We start from the raw sequence: 21,326 nt of genomic DNA on the forward strand, positions 1-21,326 counted from the left end.
AGCTTCATTTGCTGAAATACTCAAAACTGCTTGTGTCAAAGATGGAATATATATATATATATGTCTATATATATATATATATATATATATATATATATATATATATATAGACATATATATATATATATATATATATATATATATATATATATATATATATATATATATATATATATATATTGCAGCCAGGGAAGTATGTTTGAACTTGTGTTTTAAAGGGAACCAACCATCAGGATTTTCATATATAAAGTAAGGCCAGTGCTATTCTGGCGCTAGGATGCTGAATGTAAGCATAGCTTTTTTTCTGAGATTGGATGCTTTAGTTCAGAAATATGTACAAGTAAAGTTTCAGCAATGCACTGCTATTTGATTGACAGGTGCAAGAGGAAATGAATATGTTGGTCAGGTTTGGCTATCTATTCCCGCCCCTGTCTGCCTGCCTGGCCTTCCTCCTCCTGTCCCCATCGTAGACGCTAATTCCAGCGCGGTGCTTTGCTGGAACCTTACTTGCACATATTTCTGAAATAAAACATCCTATCTCAGAAGAGAAGCTATGTTTACATTCAGCATCCTAGCTCCAGTATAGCACTGCCTTTACTTTATATATGAAAATCCTGCTGGTTGGTTCTCTTTAGTACCCTGCTCAGATACAGTATGTAATTAGTTGGGTGACACTGGGGAACATAGAGATTGGTTGTCTTAGAGAGAAGAAATGCTTTCTTAATATTATTTAAACATTACTTAATTGGTTATTACATTATAATCATGTTATTTATTCCTCTACATAAAGATTGGAAATCAAAAATCTGCAAAGAAAGGAGTCTTCCTAGAATGTGGAATCCATGCTCGGGAATGGATCTCTCCAGCATTCTGTCAGTGGTTTGTAATGGAGGTAATGAGACAAAGTTTTTCAACTAAGAAATACAAACTCTAAAGTTTCTTCATTTCTCTGTAGATCACAAGTCATGTTACAGCTTACCTACCCCGTGCTGTTCCTCTGTTGTTTCTCTCCTTTTTTATTGAATTTCCAAGGCTCCTTGGAAACCAGTTGTGCTCCTACTTTAGGTTTTATATATAAAACGTTAAATGTTATATATAGTACATTAAATACAAACATATCCTTTATTTACATCCTAACAGGCAATAAAAACTTATGGAAAGGACAAGGAAATGACAAAGCTATTGGACAGTTTGATATTTCATGTCTTGCCTGTATTAAATGTTGATGGCTATGTTTTTACTTGGACAGATGTAAGTATTAGAAGTGAACAATTATCATACATTATATAACGTAAAGGAGACAAAATGTAGGACACCAGAGGCTTAGTAGATGGACTCCTGGACACTGCACATGGTACATGGACATGAAGAATAGAAGTTTCCATAACATGTATACATTAATTTCTGTAGAGCATTGAGACAAATAGGGCAAGTTCTATCAACTGGTTGTAAAAATCAGCTGATCTATATTTTTTCACAAAATTGATAACCTAGATATTCATGATGAAGTCAATAGAGAGGAAAACAATGACAATTACAACAAGCTAGAAAAAAGGATACAATAAACAACACAACATGTAAAAAAATGTAATTTATTAGTGTTAAATATGTTACATATAAAAACATAATAATAATAAAGTTGGCTCTTCAGATGTTAACAGTCTTCAGATGTTAACAATCCATCCATGCAACACATCACAGCTGCACAGGTTTTTTCTATTCTCAATAGCTATACAAGGTCAGAGAGACTGATCTTACCAAGTCAAATAGAAGGAACATATTACAGAGGACCTGTGACTTGCTCCAATAAAATAACTTAAAGGGGTGGTTCACCCATATTCATTATTGACCACGACAATATTATGTTGAGAATCAAGGTTTCTCTCAAATACCTTGTGTTGCCAATAGTGTCTATGAGCGGTGCTATTGCAGTCCACTCTTCCCCATTGCCTAACCCCAGGTTCTGTGACGTAGGGAATGCAATGATGTCACGTCAATTTCCTGCTCACCTGACATCACCGCTGCCGGCCTCAGTCTCTGTAAGTCACTGGGTTGTGGGTGGAGTTTCACCACTCATTACAACCCAGCACCTCCCTGCTCACTCCTCCTTCGCTGTAGAGCGCGCAAGCAGGAGGATGCTGCGCTGTGATGAGCGGTGAAACTCCGAACACAGCCCAGTGACTCACAGAGACTGGGGCTGGCCGCGGTGATGTCAGGTGAGCAGGAGCTTGACATGACATCACAGGATCCCTGAGGACACAGAGCCCGGGGGTCAGGCAATGAGGGAGAGTGGACTGCAATAGCGCCGCTCACAGGCACTATTGGCAATACAAGGTATTTAAGAGAAACCTTGTTTCTCAACATAATATCGTTGTGGCCAATAATAAATATGGTTGAACCACTTCTTTAAATCTCTTATAAAAATCCCTGAGCTTCCCTGAGTCTGTCATTCATTTCCATTTTGCGTTGCATTACTCCATTGCAGAGATATTCACATTTGTTGCTTTTGTAGCGCAATATGTAAAAGCCCTTGCAGTGTTCTCCAGGCCATATACTTTCACCTCTTCCTCCCAAGACGCTGCCCTCACAACTCAGCACTTTCTGACACTGCTAGATAAGCCACCTTTCAAGACTTGTATAATGTGCGTCTCAAGGTGCTTTCATGGTTGTCTGTAATCTAACTATTATGAAGCATACAAGTCACCCTTACTGCTGTGTTTGTCATGCCAGAACTGATAGACCTAGTCTTGAGCCGACTTGTTGGCTCCAATGTTCTGCCTGGACATCCACAGCTTGGCTGTTGGATGGATGGATGGACTTAATTTCATATTCTTACAAATCTCATGGCACTTACATGATGCACTTTGCCAATTTTCTTCGCCAAGAGACCACTATGGATGAGTTGGATGATGCTGGGTTTTTTTTCTTGGGAAATTTTCTTCATTTATGCTCCTCGATTCAAACCAGTGACCTTTCACTTGGGAATTAACCTAATAAAACACTGAGCTATAAAGAATGTGAGAACAGGTTGTAATTTATAGAATGCAGGATGAAAAAAAAATTTCAAACACCAGGAGCAAAATAATATTAATGCACTAACATGACCAGAATCTGCATAACTAATCAAATGCTAAATAGTTGCAAGTCAAATTTATGAATGAAATAGGCAAGATGATTGTCTATAAAATGAAGGTAGTCTCACTCACAAAGCTGTAGTGGATGGTGAGATATGGAGCCTGAAAGTCAAAAGTTCAAAATGATGTTGCCCTTTTGATTGTCACTGTGGTTTTCCAGTATACTTTCTGTTTTATATCTTGCCTGCAGTCCGTCAATAGGAATCTTCAGTTATTGCAGTAAGCCATGGTACCTTTGCCTGGTATAACACTTGGGTTGGCTAGTGGACCAAAAGCAAGATGGACTTGGTGGCCAATAGTGGCGTAAGGCAATCTATCTAACTCCCCATATCTCTCATTGCTAATTGACAGTTTTTGTATTTGAAATATTATTATAACTGTTTCTGATTTGGCTTCACTATATCTCGTTCCTCAAATAGCACCAGCACCCACAGCGTGGACACAGCTAAGGGCGGGCCTGTAGAAAAAATCAAATTGTTCTATAGGCTAAATAGGAGAACACCAGGGAGCTTTGGAGCAGTTCTTGGACTCCTATATATTTCCACACACTAATATATATATATATATATATATATATATATATATATACAATTAGGTCCAGAAATATTTGGACAGTGACACAATTTTCGCGAGTTGGGCTCTGCATGCCACCACATTGGATTTGAAATGAAACTTCTACAACAGAATTCAAGTGCAGATTGTAACGTTTAATTTGAAGGTTTGAACAAAAATATCTGATAGAAATTGTAGGAATTGTACACATTTCTTTACAAACACTCCACATTTTAGTAGGTCAAAAGTAATTGGACAAATTACAAACCAAACCCAAACAAAATATTTTTATTTTCAATATTTTGTTACGAATCCTTTGGAGGCAATCACTGCCTTAAGTCTGGAACCCATGGACATCACCAAACGCTGGGTTTCCTCCTTCTTAATGCTTTGCCAGGCCTTTACAGCTGCAGCCTTCAGGTCTTGCTTGTTTGTGGGTCTTTCCGTCTTAAGTCTGGATTTGAGCAAGTGAAATGCATGCTCAATTGGGTTAAGATCTGGTGATTGACTTGGCCATTGCAGAATGTTCCACTTTTTTGCACTCATGAACTCCTGGGTAGCTTTGGGTGTATGCTTGGGGTCATTGTCCATCTGTACTATGAAGCGCCGTCCAATCAACTTTGCGGCATTTGGCTGAATCTGGGCTGAAAGTATATCCCGGTACACTTCAGAATTCATCCGGCTACAATTGTCTGCTGTTATGTCATCAATAAACACAAGTGACCCAGTGCCATTGAAAGCCATGCATGCCCATGCCATCACGTTGCCTCCACCATGTTTTACAGAGGATGTGGTATGCCTTGGATCATGTGCCGTTCCCTTTCTTCTCCAAACTTTTTTCTTCCCATCATTCTGGTACAGGTTGATCTTTGTCTCATCTGTCCATAGAATACTTTTCCAGAACTGAGCTGGCTTCATGAGGTGTTTTTCAGCAAATTTAACTCTGGCCTGTCTATTTTTGGAATTGATGAATGGTTTGCATCTAGATGTGAACCCTTTGTATTTACTTTCATGGAGTCTTCTCTTTACTGTTGACTTAGAGACAGATACACCTACTTCACTGAGAGTGTTCTGGACTTCAGTTGATGTTGTGAACGGGTTCTTCTTCACCAAAGAAAGTATGCGGCGATCATCCACCACTGTTGTCATCCGTAGACGCCCAGGCCTTTTTGAGTTCCCAAGCTCACCAGTCAATTCCTTTTTTCTCAGAATGTACCCGACTGTTGATTTTGCTACTCCAAGCATGTCTGCTATCTCTCTGATGGATTTTTTCTTTTTTTTCAGCCTCAGGATGTTCTGCTTCACCTCAATTGAGAGTTCCTTAGACAGCATGTTGTCTGGTCACAGCAACAGCTTCCAAATGCAAAACCACACACCTGTAATCAACCCCAGACCTTTTAACTACTTCATTGATTACAGGTTAACGAGGGAGACGCCTTCAGAGTTAATTGCAGCCCTTAGAGTCCCTTGTCCAATTACTTTTGGTCCCTTTAAAAAGAGGAGGCTATGCATTACAGAGCTATGATTCCTAAACCCTTTCTCCGATTTGGATGTGAAAACTCTCATATTGCAGCTGGGAGTGTGCACTTTCAGCCCATATTATATATATAATTGTATTTCTGAACATGTTTTTGTAAACAGCTAAAATAACAAAACTTGTGTCACTGTCCAAATATTTCTGGACCCAACTGTATATATATATATATATATATATATACTAGCTGTAGTACCCGGGCATTGCCCGGGATAGTAACTGTTCCTCTGTCTCTCTCCCAGTCTCTGTCTGTGTGTCGCTGTCTGTCTGCCTCTCTGTCTGTCTCTTTCCTTGTCTGTCTGTGTCTATGTCTCTGTCTGTCTATTTCTATCTCTGTCTGTATTTGTATGAGTCGGTCTCCATCTCTGTGTCTGTCTTTCTCTCTCTATGTCTGTCTCTATGTGTGTGTCTGTATGTCTCTTTCCCTGTCTGTCTTTTTCCCGTCTGTATTTGTCTGTCTCTTTCCCCGTCTGTCTTTGTCTGTCTTTTTCTGTCTCTTTCCTGGGCTCTCTCTTCCCCGGGTTGTCTCTTTCCCGGTCTGTCTCTTTCCAGGGCTGTCTCTTTCCAGGGCTGTCTCTTTCCAGGTCTGTCTCTTTGCAGGGCTGTCTCTTTGCAGGGCTGTCTCTTTGCAGGGCTGTCTCTTTCCAGGGCTGTCTCTTTGCCCGGCTGTCTTTTTCCAGGGCTGTCTCTTTCCAGGGCTGTCTCTTTCCCATCTATCTCTGTCTGTCTGTCTTTTTCTGTCTCTCTATCCATGTCTCCACCGACATCATGTTACCTCACGCATAAGCTTCAACTAACAGTTTATTTTGTTCCTATAGCAACCACTGACAGTTGCTATTAATAACCTATAGCTCCCACCTCCATTCAGTTTAATGGCGGCAGGACTTTAGAGACTAACTGTAAAGCACGGGGTTACATTTTTCTGTCAAAACACACTCTACGACGCTCCCTGGGTAACATGGGGCGTCTGTGCAAAATTTCATGATTGTAAATGCGACAGTGCGGATTCCTTTAGCGGACATACACACACACACATACACACATACATACATACATACACTGAGCTTTATATATTAGATTTATATTTTTTTTAGTTTCAACGGTTTTTATTGAGTTATTCATACCGCAATTGAGAAAAAACAACATGGTACAGGAACAATAGAGACACACGTCTCAGTAATGCAGATTTGAATGAATAATTACATGTCTCCATTGTGAGATAGTCACATTCCAGGCATTAAGCACTTTTGTTAATAAACTGTACCAATTGAATTACTAGATCAGTGAGTAACTCAAATTCAGTAAAATCATAAGAAAACGATTAAGGTTAAAAGAAATTCAACATAAAACAGAAATAACAAGTAAGGACTATTAGGTCAGGTCGCACTTTGTCTCCAACTAGAAAACAGCTCTTTTATAGCTACAATGAAATAAGGTATGGTCTTCAGATATTGACATACAGCTCGCAAATTACATTGTAAAAGAGATAATCCCTTGTGTTGCACCAGACAGATAGGAGTGAATCCAGGAGTCCCAGATTGCATAAAACTGGTCAGAGGTGTCACTCTTTACTGCTTCAATTTTTTCATATAACATAATAGTATTAATTTTCTGTAGAGCTAAGTCTCTCGACAGTGTAGGAGAATTCCATTGACTAGCGATATAGATTTTATATTAGATATAGATAGCTAGGGTGATATATGAAATCAGTCTGTAACATCTATTAGATATCCCACTTGGTTTGTCACCCAGCAGCAAAACCTCGGGTGAGCATATGCTGGGACTATCTGTAAAATTGTTTATTATGGAGGTAATTTCCCTCCAGAAGTTTGCTACCACTGGACATGTCCACCAAATGTGGACCATATCTCCATTCTGGCCACAGCCCCGAAAACAGCGATCCGGGACCCCTGGATATATTTTGCTCAGTAGGGCCGGTACATGGTACGCCTTGTGAAAAAGTTTGATAGATGTTTCCGTTAATGAGATTTGGTTACTGCTGCTGGTGATGTTTTCATAGCATTTTCTCCATCTATCCAGGGATAGTGATATCCCCAGGTCCTCCTCCCACTGATCCATCACCTTAAGTTTAAGGTTCGAGTCAGGACGATTCAAGGTGTTATATATCAGTGATATTATGCCTTTCCCTCCCGGGTCGAAGATGCATGCTCTCTCAAAAGCTGTAGGGTTCAGTGTTGTCCTTTCTTTCAGCACTGTGCTTATAAAATGATAGATTTGTTCGGTTCTGAATAATTCTTCTTCAGGTGGTGAGAGCTTATCTATCAATTCAACCTTGGAATATACGTTAAATAGGGGGGCCAAACAATGTAGACGGATTATTCCCCTGTCTTTCCACCAGGTGAATCCGCTAGAGGTTACCCCTGGTAGGAACATCGGGTTGTGAAACAGGTCAAGGAGCGGGGATGGTATTGTTTGTAGTTTGTATTGGAACCTGCTTGTTCTCCATAATCTAACCATATTGTAAGAAAAAGGGGAACTCTCTGCCATCTTCAGGGATAACTGACCCGTCATCCATAATATAATGCTCAATGTGTAAAGGGCTAACAGAGTATTTTCCAAGCCCACCCATCTAGGGGCTCTGTTGTCCATCATAACCGTGGATATCTGGGCAAATTGAGCAGCTCTATGGTAGAGGGAGAAGTTAGGGAGGGAAACCTCGCATGACCGCCTATGGCGAAAAAGAGTATGTTGTGCAATTCTTGCCCTCTTGTTGTTCCAAATGAATTTAGTGATTTCTTGGTGTATTTTTAAAAACATGCTGAATATTTATATTTTTTTAAATTAAAAAAAAAAGAGGACCTTTTAATCAAATTTTTCATGTTAATATGGACACAGGGTATAATAGTGGCTGCAGAGCTGCATAAATCATTTTAGCATTCCACTCTTTGTTGCGGAGATATTAACAATTAAAGTACACGGTACCTAATGAGTAGACTTTAGTTAAGTCCAAGTGGGTGTTATTAGACAATATTCATTCGTGGCTTCTTCGTGTACTTCTTCTCCCTGTATGGGTTGCTATTTGATAACACCTACTTGGACGTAATAAAAGTTAACTCATTAGATGCCAAATACTTTTATTGCTAATATCGATTCTTTAAAACAAAGAGGTGAAAAAAAATCATATTATTCTACTCCACAGCAATTATTATATTGTGTGTCCAATTTAACATGAAAAATTTGGTGAAAGGTCCTCTGTCCATCATCCGCCTATTAGGCTGTACATTAAATATCAACAAATTAAAATGTCTTTTTCAACTTGCCGCCTTTTTAATAACAGTTATTTTAAGCTGTATCAGATATAAGATAATGCTCATATTTTATCTGCAGGATCGTTTTTGGAGAAAGAATCGCGCTCCCACACCGATTGATAAATGTTTTGGCACAGATCTAAACAGAAATTTCAATGTATCATGGAATGGTGAGTTACAGATGGACATGTCTCCAATTTTTTTCGTGGACCACTTGGTCAAAGTAAAACATAGTATAATGTACACAGCCCCAAGTGCTATTTGTAAAAACATGGAGAGTACTCGTACGAGAAAATCAGTTGTGTGCACGAGCCCTAACTGTGATACCTCTTTGGTAGTAATCTGATGTACCAGTAATGAGAAACCAAACTTTTGAAGCCACATGCAAATTAGCTAAGAACTGCATAAGGTTGGTGTCTGTCAATGAACTCTGAGTGCAATATGGCCAGATATTCTTCCAAGCAATTTGTCTCTGGCTTCAAAGCTTAATATCTCAATGCTGAAACATTGGACTACTGGAAAACTGGTATGTAAATACCCGCTTCAAAGCGGGTAGAGGACATGAACTCTAGTGTCATCTATTGAAAGTAACAATCCTAAAAGTCAATATCGAGCATTTAACGAGCCTTGGCATATGACTTATGATAAAAGCCCCTCAAAAAAATTTCAATTTGCCAACACTGTGTTTCAGGGTATTGCCTCTAGTCAGGGCAAAGTATGGGATATGATTTAGCTAGGTGAGAGGCTTAAGCCCCCGTCACATTTAACGACTTACCAGCGATCCCGAAAACGATGTGACCTGATAAGGATCGCTGGTAAGTCGCTGGGAGGTCGCTGGTGAGATGTCGCACAGTCAGATCTTACCAACGACGCAGTAACGATCAGCAACCTGTATAACGATCTCGGCAGGTGGTGGGATTGTGTTAGGAGGTTGTTGGTAGGCGTCAAACACAGCGATGCTTCCTGCCCAGCAGGACATCGCCTTTGAAGAAAATGGTCCCAACTATTCAGCAACGACTAGCGATCTCACAGCAGTGGCCTGATCGCTAGTAGGTGTCACACATAACGAGATCGCTGCTGCGTCATGGAAATGGTGACGCAGCAACGATCTCACTAGCGATCTCGTTAGCGATCTCATTGTGTGTGACGGGCCTTAAGACTGGAATTTTAAAAGGTCAGTATTGACTTTTAGGATTGATACTTTAAATAGGTGCCACTAGAGTTCTCTCTTCCTCTCTGAAGAGGCAATTTGCATATTTGATTTCCCAGAGGAGCATTGCAAGGCATTTAAGTTTCCTCATACTGGCATGTCACTCTCCAATAGGAGAAACTTTACCACAGATCCTAGGAAAATGTATCATTTTATTGTGATACTAGAACATACACATGCATATCACTAGTTCAATGGTTAAAAAAAAAAAAAAAACATGCTGTTAGGTTCCCCTTAAAAAAATAAGTAAAATTTTAAAGCAGAAATTTACAGTTATACAGGAATATCATTCATATAGATCTTTCTCATGCAGGTATTGGCTTTATTGGTGAGCCTTGTAGTGAAGGCTATGGCGGAACTGCTCCTGAATCTTCACCTGAAATAAAAGCTCTTGTTGCATATATTCGTGAAAATATTCAATCTTTGAAAGCCTACATAAGTGTCCACGCATTCTCTCAATTACTTTTATATCCCTATGGATATACAGAAGAAATGCCACCAAATCACAAGAAACTGGTAGGTCCAAAAATGGAAATGACTTGTACGTAGAGATGGGCGGACCCGCAGATACCAGGGATCAGCAGGTCCAACTGGGTTTATTAAAAAAAAAAACGGTCCAGCCTGGAATTAATCCTGGATATCTGACAGGATACCAATCCCCTTATAATTCTATGGGGAACAGAATCATGCACATAGTGCAACCATGGGTTTCGGTGTATTGGCTTCTTCAGGGGCATCTGCATTAATCTAAAGCCGACCTATTGTATCCAAACCATAATCATATCATAATCATATCTCTAGCAGGGACACAGTGTAATTAATAAAATATAATTAAAAAAAACCTTTTTAAATACCTTCCCATACAGACAAATCATTGTATAAAGTGATCAAAGTGTACCAGTGCTCAAATATAAAAAAAAAATTGGTTCGGTCTCACCATATGTCCTTGATGAAGAGGCCATTCACAAATGAGGAATGAGATCCTTTGCCAGGGTAGAGGACCCTATTAACCGTGCTGTGCCCCATGCTTTGTCACTCATCCTCATAAGGACAGTGCCTAGTGTAGTATGTCCCACTAATTGACGTCAAAGAGAGACAAAGTAACGTGCCCACGGGGTCTTGGGTTACCCGTCACCGGGCCGTAGTACTTCTCCTGGGTCGCCACGGTGGTCTTGCCCAGTTCCGTGACCCCGGTGGTGTCAATAAAGCTTGGGATGGGGACGATGGGGGTAGTTGTTCAAGATGCCACCTGTGGTATGCGGCTATAATGGGAGCCACCAATGCGGAGGGTCTCTCTCTTCTGGGGCGGATGGTAATGCAGCTCAGGTGTCACAGCTTTCCACAGGCAGAGCTTGGCCCCAGGGAGGATGATAGGTGTGGTAGTCGCTTTTGGTGCAGGGGCAGTAATGGGACGACACAGAGGGTGCAGTTCAAGTTCTTTACTCACTGGAAGCACACTGCCATTGGAGCACCCAGCTACGCTGTGATGGGCTTAAGCTGATCCCGGATAGTTCAGAGGTCGAGGCCGGTGTTTCCTTCTGTGCATCTCCTTTTGACGGTTTCCCTCCACCCCCAGCTCCTGGGCCGTGGAACAGGTCATGGGTGCCTTCTGCACTCCCCGCTAACCCTGGCATCCCCTTCTTTCCTAAGAACCCGGGTCAAGCTTCCAGCTCCAGACCATGAGCCCCGAAGTGTCCGTGTCTCTGCTTATCTCCTCCTCAGTGCAACCTGGCGCTTCCTGCGCTGACTGACTACTGAGTGTGATGGCTCCTAACTACCCCAGTTGTTGACTGCCTCCCGGGTTCCTGAACTAGTGGGAAAGAGGTCCCATACCTCATGATGGCCACCTCAGCACCTACCCTAGCCCAGTCCCAGCGGAAGAGCTCCCATGTTATGTGATGGTTGAGTGTGTTGTTGGTGGTTTTCAGGCGACGAACTCCTCCGTATTCGAGATGAACACTGCACCTTGGGTGAGGTGCAGCACCCTGTGGTGCCTGAAGCCACAGGGGCGCCACAAAAGCACAGGGTATGTCAGTGTTAATAGGGTCCTCTACCCTGCCCAAGGACCTTATTCCCCATTTGTGAACAGCCTCTTCATCAAGAACATATGGTGAGACAGAAACAATTTTTTTTATACTTGAAGACTAGTACACTTTGAGCACATTTTTGCTTTATACAAGGATTGTCTGTATGGGGAAGTATTTTAAACAGTTCTATTAAATGTTATATTTTATTATTACACTGTGTCTCTGTTATAGCATAATATACACCGGCTGGGAGAAGAACAGTAGATGACAGCTTACAGTAGATCATCTCCATCTGAAGTAGGATTGACAAGTGCTTGTTATCATATAAAGATGAATCTGAATGTAAATTAACTGTCAGAAAAGTTTAATTTTCTAGGCATGTTGGATATCTTTGGGAAGCGGACCTCACAAAAGGGTCAGTGCTGTCTCAATCAGTCATGGATAGTTTAATAGACAATGTAATTTACCTGAAAGTAAGGGGTTCCCGAGCCTCCAGCTGCACATGTAGCTTACGAATGGCATAAACATATTTCTCCACATTTCATGACATTTTTTTTACAGGATGAAATAGCAAAGTCTGCAGTGAAAGCTCTTCACAGTTTATACAACACCAACTACACGTACGGACCCATCTACACCACAATCTGTGAGTTTATGTCTTTAATGGGAAGAAAATTACATTCACTATAGTCACATAACACTGGGAGAGAGGACACTGGTCAAGAAAACTGGTGTCCAAGATCAAGGTTCATGATTTATTACTTATACGGTTTGACATACTTTGACAGTTCTATTTTCTGATTGTTTTTTCAAAAATTACAATCACACCTCTTCTCGTATATCATGAGAATCTGTACCAATGTTTGCACTCAATAATATTGATGTATTCTTCTCTCTTTCTGGGGTTAGAATAGAGTATGGAGTCTGGAAGCCTTCTTCACATGTTTGTAAATATGTTTATAAAAAAAAATTTGAATTAACAGTGTTTTTCATAATATTTTTTAAAATCAGCTCATTTTTGCAGTTATTTTTAATAGCGTTTCATTTGTGACAAGTTTTTTTCATTTCCCATAGAAAAGCCCATGGGGAAAATGTCCCAAAAAATGCCACACCCAGAGAATAATATATCTTTTCTTTTCTGAATGATCTTTATATATTCTGTCCGATGTTCCCACCAACACACGGCAACTGCAGATTAGTTGGTAACAGCACATGCTAATAAACTGACAGGTAGCCATTTCAGGATATGTTCACATTGCATTATTGGGCTACATTCAATATACACAGTACATCACGAAAGTGAATACACCCCTCACATTTTTATACTTTATTATATGTTTTCATGAGACAACACTAAAGAGATGCCACTTTAAAACAATGTAAAATTGGACAGTGTATAGGTTATATAACAGGGTAAATTTGGTGTGAATTCCAAATAACTCAACACACAGCCATTAATGTCTAAACTGCTGGCAACAAAAGTGAGTACACCCCTAAATGAAAATGACTAAATTGTGCCTAAAGTGTCAATATTTTATGTCGCCACCATTATTTTCAAGCACTGCCTTAACTCTCGTGGGCATGGAGTTCATTAGAGCTTCACAGGACAAACGGGAATCCTCTTCCACTCCTCCATGATGACATCACAGACCTGGTGGATGTTAGAGACAGATGTACAACAGGGTTTATGTCTAGCACATTTACCTTCAGTTTCTTTAGTAAGATAGTGGTCATCTTGGAGGTGTGTTTGGGGTCATTATTATGTTGAAATACTGCCCAGCGGCACAGTTTCCTAAGGGAGTGGATCATGCTCTACTTTAGTATGTCACAGTACATGTTGGCATTCATGGTTCTCTTAATGAACTGTAGCTCCGAGTCCCCACAGCCAGCAGCACTCATGCTGCCGCAACCATGACACTCCCACCACCATGCTGACTGTAGGCAAGACACACTTGTCTTTGTACTCCTCACTTGGTTGCCACCACATACAATTGACACCATCTGAACCAAATAAGTTTACCTTTTTCTCATCAGAGCACAGGACATGGTTCCAGTAATCCATGTCCATAGTCTGCTTGTCTTCTGCAAACTGCTTGCAGACTTTCTTGTGAATCATCTTTAGAAGATGCTCAGTTCTGGGATGACAACCATGCAGACCAATGGTGTATGGTGTGAACACTGACAGGCTGAGGCACTATCCCTTTAACCTTTGCAGCAAAGCTGGCAGCAGTCATAAATCTATTTTGAAAAAACTAAGCTCTGGATATGACACTGAGCACATGTACTCAACTTCATTGGTTGACCATGGCGAGGCCTGTTCTGAGTAGAACTTGTCTTGATAAAACCACTGTATGGTCTTGCCACCGTGCTGCAGCTCAGTTTCATGGTTTAGCAAACCAATCTTCTTAGGTCCTAGGCCATTTTTATGTAGAACAATAATTATTTTTTTTCACATTCCCAGAGAATTCTTTGTCATGAGGTGCCATGTTCAACTTCTAGTGACTAGTGATGGGCGAACCTGAACTGTAAAGATCGGGGTCCATACCAAATACATAGTGTCCGTGCACACGGTCCCGAACACAAGTTTTCCTAGTCCAGCTCGGGTCCAGGGGCTGTAAAAAAAAAACACACATTAGTAAAAAACATGTGAGATAAAGTCCAGCGCAGGAAAGAAGGCATTCTTCAATATAAATTTCCATATGGTTTATTCCATGTGCACACATATAGAGGTAGGTACAGACAGCCCCTGGGCAGGGGAAGAATGACTAGCGACGCGTTTCGACCGTATTACACGGTCTTAGTCATGTCTTGAAACTCGGTCGAAACGCGTCGCTAGTCATTCTTCCCCTGCCCAGGGGCTGTCTGTACCTACCTCTATATGTGTGCACATGGAATAAACCATATGGAAATTTATATTGAAGAGTGCCTTCTTTCCTGCGCTGGACTTTATCTCACATGCTTGCAGCTGCCCCGCCGATTGTCCGTGCTGCAGAGAGAGGGCCTGGAGACTTGGAGTGGGTGAGCTGAATTCCTTTGTCATTCATTAGTAAAAAACATTATGATTATACTTACCAGTTCTGCGATTCGTCCTGCAGACCCGCTCAGCCGCTATCTCTCGGCTGCTTTTGCTTCTGAGTCCAATCATTAACTTCCAGTGGTATTCACTGCACTGCTCGTCACTCGGCAGTCTTCGGCTGTTTTCGTCCGTGTTTGCGGTGATGTCAGGGTTCACCTGAGTCCATGAACCATGGACTCCACTGAACTTTGAATGTCACTGTGCGAGTCTCACATCGGTATCATCCAGCATGGCGCACACTCTCCTGACAGGAGTGGGTCGGCTGCATGTATTTCCATGCAGCAGAGGCACTCCTCTCAGGAGAGTGTGCACCGTGCCGGGTGACACCAATGCGAGACTCGCATGAGACATACGCAACTTGAATCATACCCTCACTGTCAGCCTGCTTCTCGCTCTGTAGAGATGTTTGTCTGTACAGAGCAATGAAGCAGAGCTAACATTGCTCTCCCTGTGTACTATGTCGGACTAAGGATTTTTTTTTTATAATAAAGATGGAGTCTCCAAACGTTTCTTTTGTTTTATTTCTAATAAAAAAATGTTTCTATGTGTTGTGGTTTTTTTTTATGTTTTCTAGAAGTTCATGGTGGCCATGTCTAATTTGGCATGACACCATGAATTTCGGGCTTAGTACCAGCTGAGAATACAAAGCTGGTATTAACCCCTTTATTACCCAACGTGCCACTGCCATCAGGGCTGCTGGACGAGCCAGGTAAAGTGCCTGTAAGTGGCACTAATAAACAATGCGCCATTTCCATCGGTGGCTGTGGGCTGCGGATTTTAGCGTGGGGGGCCCAAAATGTTTGGCCTTACCACGCTGAGACACCCAGCCCCCAGCTGCCTGGTTTTACCTGACTGGCGATCAAAATACGGCAGGAGCCCACGCATTTTTTTTTAAAAAAATTTTTTTAAATAATTAAACAAAAAATAATGGGCTTCCCTTTATTTTCACTGTCAGCCAAGGTAAAGCTAGGCAGATGGGGTGGCAGCCCATAGCCGTCAGCTTTATCTGTGCTGAGAATCAAAAATACCGCGGAGAGCTACGTCATTTGTTTTAATTTATTTATTTTTACACTACTATACGTGTGAGGGACCCAACAGCCAATCACAGACTCTGTCACGCAGAATTGATGTCTGTAATTGGCTGTTGGAGTAAAATGGAATCTGCCCATACATTCTAGATGCTAGAATGTATGGGCTGATTTAAGGTTGCTCCAGCATCCAATCACAGATGCCCACTCTGTGACAGCGTCTGATATTGTCTATTATTTTACCAGTAAAATAAAACAACAACACAGAGAAAAAATATTTTATTAGAAATAAAACAGAAGAAATTTAGGACTCCATCTTTATTACCCAAAAAACAACCCTCCGACGTAGTCCAAAGGCGGGCGAGCATCTTCACCTTTGCTACATCTGTGCGAGGAGACAAACACAGGTCTGCTCCCATAGACTCAACTGAGAGCTGTCAGAGACTTCACCCGAGTGCACAGCAGAGGCCGGTCAGCTGTGCCCCCGGGTAACCTCGACTGACGTCACTCCAACACTGCCGTAAAGTTAGCGCTTGTCGGCAGTAAGAGCGCTGACATAAGAGTTGGGGTTACCCAAGGGCAGAGATGACGTCACCGCAAGGCATTACGGAAGGTTCTGTAACCCATGAGGTAACAAAAACATTCACACCAGACTGGTCACATGGCTATGATGTCATGGAAGGTCCTGTAGTCAATGTAGGTTACCCGGAGGCACAGCTGACCGGCCTCAGCTGTGCACTCGCATGAAGTCTCTGACAGCTCTCAGCTAAGTTTGTGTGAGCAGACCTGTGTTTGTCTCCTCGCACAGATGTAGCAGAGCTGCAGATGCTCGCCTGCCTTTGGACAACATCAGAGGATTTTTTTGGGGGCAATGAAGAAAGATGGACTCCTAAATGTCTTCTGTTTTATTTCTAATAAAGTATTTTTTTCTTTGTTGTTGTTTTATTTTACTGTTAAAATAACAGACAATCATAGACGCTGCCACAGAGTGGGTGTCTGTGATTAGATGCTGGAGTAACCTGAAACCAGCCCATACATTCTAGCATCTAGAATGTATGGGCAGATTCCAGGTTACTCCAACAGCCAATCACGTACGCTCATTCTGCGTGACAGCATCTGTGATTGGCTGTTGGATCCCTCACACATAGTGTAAAAATAAATAAATAATTAAAAAAATGAAGTAGCATTCCACAGTATTTTTGATTCTCAGCGCAGATAAAGCGGATGGCTATGGTCTGCCACCCCCATCTGCTTGGCTTTACCTTGGCTGGCAATCAAAATACAGGAAAGCCCATTAATTTTTTTTAAATGTTTTAAAAAAAAATGTGTGGATCCCACCATATTTTGATTGCTAGTCAGGTAAAAGCAGGCAGCTGGGGGCTGGGATTCTCAGCGTGGTAAAGCTCAAGTGTTCTAGGTCTCCGAGTCTAAAAACCACAGCTCGTAGCCAACCCTGGAAATGGCGCATTGTTTCTTAGCAGGATAAGGACAGGATATGGCAGCCATCTTCAAGTTACATACACTGGTATATACTGTGTTAAGGAAAATACACTGAATATGCAATATACATATATACGTATTAGTAAAAAGAACAAAGACATGCATAAATATGTGCGTTAGTTTACATCTACTAAACTATATACCTGAGTCTATGAAATTGCTGAATTAAGTATTTTTGGATACTCAATTCTTATCCTCAACAGTCCCCCCTAAAAACTTATTCTCTGCCATTTCTGAATTCTAAGGGTACTGTGTTCCCTTAGGAAGAGAGGTAGAAAGATCTGTTGGACAAACCTGCCTAACTGAACGTTGAGGCATGGGCGGAAAGGGGTTTTCTTCACCTGTTTGAGACCAAGGATTCCTAGACGAATACTCACCCTTTGTAGTTGGACTTTCCCATGTCTCAAGGTTCTCTAAGTCCTCTCTTCTAACTGTTCTGGCAATGATGGTCTGAGACTGTACAGGTCTTTTTGAAAAGGATAAATATAAGCAGAACGCTCAGTGCAGCTCTGGTTGGTCGACCCTTCTGCAATGCGAGGCGTGGATCCATAGATTTTTCTGCGGTTGGATCGGCTCAAATAGTATTGACTCATGGCTCTTCCTCACTTGTTCTTTAGGATCGATCAGTCTCCTGACCGAAAACCATATGCTACTAACTCTGATTTAAGATCTGAAATTGGAAAATAAACCTGTTCATCAGACTATTTAGTCAATCATATAAAAATTGTACATGCCTGTGCTAAACCAAAAATATCTTACATAAAAACCTGTTTATTACAAAAAGAAAACAAAACATACATTTTATTCACGATTTGCCAGTTTCCCCGTTTCTATAAAATATACACTTTTTGTAAACCCATTTTTTTTACATACCACCATCATGTGCTTCTCAGCAATAATGTCATTTTCTGCACTGGAATGCCTCTGACCAAATCTGGAGAGAAATCTACACAACACGCACAGACTTGCATACAACGTGCTCATGATAAACATCTATAATCAGTTTGCAGTCTCTAAAAATGGTTAGAGCTAGGTGTTACTGCGGATTCTTTACAGTTGTTTTTTTTTTCACTTCGTTTTAGGCACATGTGTTACAAGACTGGGTGAGTCTGCCCACCTGACTACTGAACCCTGGTGTCAACAAAGCACACACTGACCATTATCTTTCACAGATTTTAGTTCATAGGTTACCTGGGCCATCATTAAGAAGAGATCTAATGGCAGAGAAAGCTTACCACCCTTTATCCACAGACCTTCCTCAGTCAGCTGGATCCCTGCATGTCACACTCCATTCCTTGTTGATTTGCTTGTTCCTGTAGGGATTTAAGAACACAAAGAGTGACAGAAGTCACTGATATGACAGGTGTCACCGAGGTATGGTCCATATTGGTGAAATACTCTCAACTCTAGGCCCGTTCACTGCTTCTTGGTCAGCTGCACCTGTGCGGGGATCTCCTTTCGATTATATCAGCTCAGATCTAGACTTTCTCTTCAGTATACCTAGCTCATTTGACAACAGGAACAAATCTACAACCTACAAACACCTCTAAAGACTCTTACCCACTCCTGTTCTACCCATCTAGAGAGGCATTAATATGTCACTGCCTCCTGTACCGATAGGAGGGGAGGGAGTGGTACAAATTTTGATTACCTCATGTTGTGTAAACTGCAGCATATCCAGTGTAGACTCGACCAACATCTTGTTCCATCTATTAAAACAAAAAGAAAAAAAATTATACATTAGATCATTCTTATAACTTTAACTCTGACCATAATACATTTAGTGGTCATCTATACTTCATATGACTGAAAATACCAAATAAATAAACAAATAAACATATAGACAAAGATTTTCCTATTTCAGTTAACAGATATGCCTCATAGTAATCTAGTAAACATAACTGTTGCAAAGGAAAAGCCAGCTTCAAAACCTATCTAATATGCCTGCTGTGCCCTCTACTGTTGGAGAGTATAATGTATAACTTCTTCCCCCCGTTGTTTTTTAGTTTTAGTTTACCAATGTGGCAAAATTCAGAGTTTTTAATGCTGGTATTCCCTAAAAGAAAAAATAAGACAGCAGGTAATAAATTAGCTACATACTAGAAACTAAAATTAGACAAACACTGAAAATAACGTATATCTTACAACAATATACATGGCTGGGGAATTTTAAAACCTTACGATAAACAACACTGTTCGTATATACTGTATCCACAAGGAAAAAAAAAACTTTGATAGCAGAAATAACTGAGACATGATTAGGTGACAGCTGTGACTGGGTGGCTATCTTGCAAAAAATATAAATTGTTTAGAAAGAATCATACACACAGAAAAGGGAATAGAATCTGAATATAGAGTCACAAAATAAAAACATATTGTTCGAATAAATCGCCATTAAAAAACAAAACAACACAGAAACTAATTCAGATATCTCATGAAATCTAATTTCCCCTACAAAATTAATTGAATCATTCAGGTATGAGCAGGAAACTAAAATGTGAAATCCTGAACTTAAAGGGTTAAACAGAACTTACGGCACTATTGGGGAAAGACACATTCCATCCTTATCTTTTAGTAGAAGCCAGAGAGAAAGGAAAAAAAATCATCTTCTATTTTAAAAAAGACATAGCCGTGAAAACATCTACTCCCCACATCTCCGTTGGATACATTATATATTTTTCTTTTTTCTTTCTACAAATGGATTTGATACCTTCTGACATCAGTAGGGGTAAGTCGAATACGCTAATTCCAACACCTTAAATTACCTGAATCCTTCCCCCCCTCACAGACAAGCGTCTCTACAGAGCGAGAAGCAGGGAGAGCAATGTCAGCTCTGCTTCATCACTCTGTACAGACAAGCATCTCTATAGAGCGACAAGCAGAGAGAGCAATGTCAGCTGTGCTTCATCGCTCTGTATAGACAAGTGTCTTTACAATGTCCATCCATCCTTGGCAGGAAGAGGTTAAGGTCTAGTAATTTTTATTTTGCATCACACAGCCTTGCAAACACAGACAGCAGGTGCCTCACACAGAGACATGGGGAATTTCCGGTGACTATAACAACGGGCTGGAACATTCCTCAGGTAGGGGCATGAGCAGGAGTGAGTTACAGAACAGACAGTTAAGTTTAACTTTACATCAGAGCAGTTTGAGAGACCAGACAGAGTGGACACACAGTGAGCAGCTCCCTGAGGGAGCTTCCTCAGGGTGGCAGAGCAGAAGAACAAGGTCCAGAGCAGTGCATACACCTTTCCCTCACCTTAGACTGGACTGGTGGATGGCTAAGGGCCCCAAAGCTGAGAGAGTGGATCCAGGGGGGTACTGGATGCTGCCAGTTAGGAGGTTCCTGGTCCATTAGCCGGCAGGACCTGGAATGCGAGAGGTGGCCAACTGGGAAGGAGTTGAGAGCCATTTCTACAGAGCAAGAAGCTGGCTGACAGTGAGGGTAAGATGCCACTTAGGTATGATTCCTGCGAGTGTCGTATCAGTATCACCCGGCACAGTGCACACTCTCCTGACAGGAGTGCCTCAGCTGCATGGGATTACATGCAGCCGACCTGCTCCTGTCAGGAGAGTGTGCGCCGTCTCGGGTGATACAGATGCGAGACTAGCACAGTGACAGTCAAAGCTCAATGGAGTCCATGGCTAAGCCATGGACTTGGGTGAACCCTGACATCACCCAGGGTTGACTTTTACTATTTTCACCTAGTGGTGTAGTCACTTTTGTTGCCAGCAGGTTAGAAATTAATGGCTGTGTGTTGAGTTATTTAGAGGACACAACAAATTTACACTGTTATACAAGCTGCCTGAGTACTTTACATTGTATCAGAGTGTCATATCTTCAGTGTTATTGTCCCATAAATAGATATAATAAAATATTTACAAAAATGTTAAGCGTGTATTAACTTTTGTGTTATACTGTATACTGGGAAAAGTTCCTGATGTATATCATACATGGAGGTCATAATGTAGTGCCCCTGAGCCACTCAGGGCACT

The 21,326-nt window shown here is 41.2% G+C and overlaps 1 protein-coding gene across 1 annotated transcript in view; it reads left to right on the top strand.

The window, feature by feature from the left end:
• The window catches only part of LOC142295519 (mast cell carboxypeptidase A-like), a 29,937-nt gene that overhangs the window by 7,609 nt on the left and 1,002 nt on the right, over positions 1-21,326 (top strand). The window contains exons 6-10 of the mRNA XM_075338619.1: positions 791-892; positions 1,141-1,251; positions 8,569-8,659; positions 10,013-10,215; positions 12,288-12,372. Of these exons, the coding sequence (XP_075194734.1) occupies positions 791-892; positions 1,141-1,251; positions 8,569-8,659; positions 10,013-10,215; positions 12,288-12,372 (592 nt within the window). The remainder of the gene's footprint in view (positions 1-790; positions 893-1,140; positions 1,252-8,568; positions 8,660-10,012; positions 10,216-12,287; positions 12,373-21,326) is intronic.

The sequence above is a fragment of the Anomaloglossus baeobatrachus genome, chromosome 3 (assembly GCF_048569485.1).
Source record: "Anomaloglossus baeobatrachus isolate aAnoBae1 chromosome 3, aAnoBae1.hap1, whole genome shotgun sequence".
Lineage (NCBI taxonomy): Eukaryota > Metazoa > Chordata > Amphibia > Anura > Aromobatidae > Anomaloglossus > Anomaloglossus baeobatrachus.